Source organism: Micromys minutus, assembly GCF_963924665.1.
Source record: "Micromys minutus genome assembly, chromosome: 2".
In the NCBI taxonomy this organism is placed as follows: domain Eukaryota; kingdom Metazoa; phylum Chordata; class Mammalia; order Rodentia; family Muridae; genus Micromys; species Micromys minutus.
The window spans coordinates 78,264,332-78,268,097 of NC_137971.1; the positions used below are offsets into that span (position 1 = coordinate 78,264,332).

Consider the following 3,766-nt stretch of genomic DNA (forward strand, 5'->3'; position numbering starts at 1 on the left):
TCCGGCAACTTCCCAGTAAGTGCGGGATCAGATGCAGCCACCGCCCCGGAACCAGGCCTTCCCTGTTCTGCCTTCCAGGAGGGGGCCCAGGAGTAGCCCTCGGGAAGGCAGTCTCTCGAAAGTCCCGAAGTCCCTCTGGCCACCCGGCGTCGAACCAGTCGGAGGCCGGGAGGGGACCGCCCTCCCCGCGAGGCTCCAGACTTCGGCATTTCCTCCCGGCTGCCCGGCGCGGCCTTCCACTCCGAAAGAAGAAAATCTCGGGGCCCGAGAAACCCGGCCGATCGCCCGGGTGCGCAGCTGCGGTGGAGCCAGGAGGGCCGCCCAGGGTAGGGTAGGAGTCCGGGGCAGAAGCCAGCGGTGGGCAGCGCGCCTGAGACTGAGCGGGACAGGAACAGGGTGCGGTCAGCGGCCCGAGCGAGCTGCGCGGGCGGCGCCTGGAAGGGGAACTTGAGCTGAGAGTGGAGGCAGAGCAGCGGGGCTGCTGGCCCCAGCGCTGCGAGTCGAGAGCCTCCTCCAAGGCCAAGGACACGGGGGCCTCAGGGCCGCCGGGACGTTGCGCGCATGCTGGGCAGGGGACACCACCCGGGCTCGCGCCCTGGGCCACCCGGGCTCCCGGCATGTCCGTGCGGTACACGCTCAACCTTCGGGTCTTCTGGCCCTTGGTGACTGGGCTGTGCACGGCGCTGGTGTGCCTCTATCATGCCCTACGTAGCAGCGAGGGCGCCCGGGCGGAGCCCCCCGACGGCGCAGATAGCGGCTTCCCGCTGCTCAAGGTGGCTATCCTTCTTCTCCTCGGTTACATCCTCCTACGATGTCGCCACACCATCCGCCAGCGCCTCTTGCCAGGCTCTTCCCGCCCGTGTGGTCATGCCAACTTCTCAGCCAGATCCTTGCAAGAGCCAGGTCTGAGCATCTTACTGGAGAGTTACTATGAGCACGAAGTGCGCCTGTCGCCACATGTGCTAGGTCACAGCAAGGCACATGTGAGCCGGATCGTGGGGGAACTGGTGCAAGCTGGCCGGGCCCGAGGGTCTCCAGGCCCCATCACCGGGGGAGCGCTGGCTTTGGCCTTCCGGGGAGACTTCATCCAGGTGGGCAGCGCCTACGAACAGCATAAAATCCGTCGACCCGACAGCTTCGACGTGCTGGTGCCACTGCGACTCCCGCCGCAGGTGGCGCTGGAGCCAAGGAGCCTGGGGACTGAACCCGCGCTGACCCCGGCCTTCCGCAGCTGCTTCGTGTGCGCCCTCAAGGCACCGCCCTCGCCATCGGGGACCTCGACCGGCCAGTGGCATCGCGACTGCAAGCCCTTTGCTGAAGGCTTCTGTGTGGATGTGCAGGGCCGTCGCCACCTCTCAGCTACCCTGGTGCTGCGCTGGTTCCAGGCGCACCTCCAGCGCTCCTTGGCCACCGTGCGCTACAGCCTGGAGGGTCGCTGTCGGGTCAGTCTGACCCCAGGTGGTCTGGAGCAGCCTCCCACCCTCCACATCCTTCCTTGCCGCACGGACTACGGCTGCTGCCGCCTTTCCATGGCTGTGCGCCTCATCCCCGCTGTCCACCTGGGTGACGGTGTCTTCCTTGTGGCACCGCCGCCGCCACCCTCGCCGAGCGGGGCTCTGTCAGAGCTTCCGGGTGGCCTGCGCGCCGAGGCACTATGGGGTGTGAACACAGCACGTCAGGAGCAGAAACTGCTGGGCTGGCTTCAGGAACGGGCGCCTCCAGGTGCCTGCTACCTCAAGTGCCTGCAAATGCTTAAGGCTCTTCGAGACTTGGGCGCCCGCGGGCTGGACCCGATGGCTGCCACACACTGGGAACGCATCATGTCCTCCTACGTGCTCAAAACGGTGGTGCTGGAGGTGCTTCTGAAGGAGGGCGGCCCAACGCCTAGCTGGGACGAGGCATACCTGAGTGAGTGCTTGGAGAAATTGGTGAAGTTCTTTAGGGACTGCCTGCTGCGACGCCGCCAGCTCTTCCACTGTGTCCTAGGCCCGGCGGGGGCAGCTGCTGAGGTTGGCCCCCTGCCCAAGGTGCTGCGCGAGGCTGCTCCAGTTGACCTCCTGGCACCTTTCGACGCGCGTGCCCGGGAGCTTGCAGCAGCACGGTTGCTGTCCACCTGGCGAAGGTTGCCCCAGCTTCTCCGGGTCTATGGTGGTCCCCGCTACCTTGCCAGGTGTCCCGCACCCCGGAGTCAACGCATCCAGGGCTTCCCCAAAGATGAACCATGAACACCGATTACACTCCACCTGACCAAATGCCCCTTTCCCGCGGGATGAGAGTAAGAATGGCAGCTAAACAATGAATGAGCTGTTCGAGGTGTTGGAAAATTTGAAGCATGTCACAGGATTTGGTGGCACAAATGCTCTGTCCTAGGCTCCCTGGCCTAAGATAGCAGTGACATCTTCTGCAGACCTAGTAGAGTATCCTGGGTGGTCTTATACACAGATCTCTCTGCCCCCAAATTATTAAAAATGGTCATCTTCGATATACTTACTTGGTAGATACTACATTCTCAATTGGCCTGTATTTTTGGAGGGGTGTTGTGTGTATGTTTCAGTGCCATGGCTGGAGTTCTGGACCCCTTTGCTAGGCTGGCCCTCAACCACGAAGCTAAATCCTGGGCCCCTAGTTTGTTTTGTTTTAAAAGAATCCTTATCCACAACTGGAATTGAAATTCTAGTCCAGCTGTTAGCATTCCGGAGTTTTCTAATTTAGTCATTTCCATGAGCATGCATGTATTTTTTTTTTTTTTTAGTGGTGCAATCACAGGTTTGTTGAATAAGACTAATGGTGTTGTCCTAAATTAAGTGACCCATGCTAAGAGGTGGCCAAGAGCTGGTTAGAGACTTTCAGAGCAAGTGGCACTTTATGTCCAGTTGTTTTCTTCTTGTCCTGTGTTTTTTGAAACCAAGGGCTGTTCAGAAGGGTTTCTGCACAGTTATAGGAAAGACTGGGGCTCTGAAGAGCAGCAGCCAGCGACATTCAGGGCCCAGGTGGAGATTTGCACTTGACACTCAATACCCGTTTGTTCGAGCCAGGCAGAATGCAGAGGGGAAAGATCCTTAATGAAGACAGCTCTGGCCACAGTGTAGAACACAAGTCTTGAAAAAGATCCTGCCTAGGGCTCACCATCAGCTGGACACAATCAGAGTATGTTTCAAAGCTTCTGAGCAAAGGCCCTGTAGGCTTATCTCAGAGTATAAGGACCTCTGAGGAGAAAATGCTTGGCTTGCTGCCTGGTGTGGGTAAGGGTTCAGTGGTGCCTGATATCTGGGCAGTGGTTGGAAGGTTCTTGATTTGCCCAGGCAGCCTTATCATCTTGAAGGCCAGTTCTTGCTTCTGCTTATGACTTGTAAAATAGTGGCTGGAGGTGTGTGCTTGGAGACCTGTCAGTCCCCAGCAGTGGGCAGAAGAGATGGGTGACAGGAGCTGAAGGAGGAAGGAAGGAGCTGGCCTTACAGGCCGTAAACTTCCCTGGCCTGGGTGCCTCTTGCTGTTGGGAGCATTGAGAGGAGCTCGTTCTCCAGAGTCTTCTATCCTCCTGACTCCCAGAGAACTTCCAATAGCAGTTCAAATTTAGAAAGTCTCATCTTCCTCTCTCCTGGTGGGAAGTGTGGCCAATCTCAGTGATATTTGGGGATTTAAAAAACAAAAACCAAAAACAAAGATCTGTGTTCCCTCACACTCTTTAAAGCGGAGGTGGGAAGTCAAAAATAGTCGCATGAATAGGGTCATTGTTTAATTTCTTAGCTATTTGAAGGGAACTCTA

General features: G+C 58.2%; 1 protein-coding gene across 1 annotated transcript; it reads left to right on the plus strand.

Moving 5' to 3' along the window:
• The first annotated feature begins 400 nt into the window (after positions 1-400).
• ITPRIPL2 (ITPRIP like 2) lies at positions 401-2,400 on the plus strand. Its single transcript, XM_080912726.1, has one exon. It carries the CDS (start codon positions 618-620, stop codon positions 2,223-2,225), a length of 1,608 nt encoding a protein of 535 aa, XP_080768852.1. The 5' UTR covers positions 401-617; the 3' UTR covers positions 2,226-2,400.
• The last annotated feature ends 1,366 nt before the right edge of the window (positions 2,401-3,766 follow it).

What these genes read in the sequence shown, in the direction of transcription:
- ITPRIPL2 (XM_080912726.1), top strand. Translation starts at nt 618, where the DNA reads ATGTCCGTGCGGTACACGCTCAACCTTCGGGTCTTCTGGCCCTTGGTG.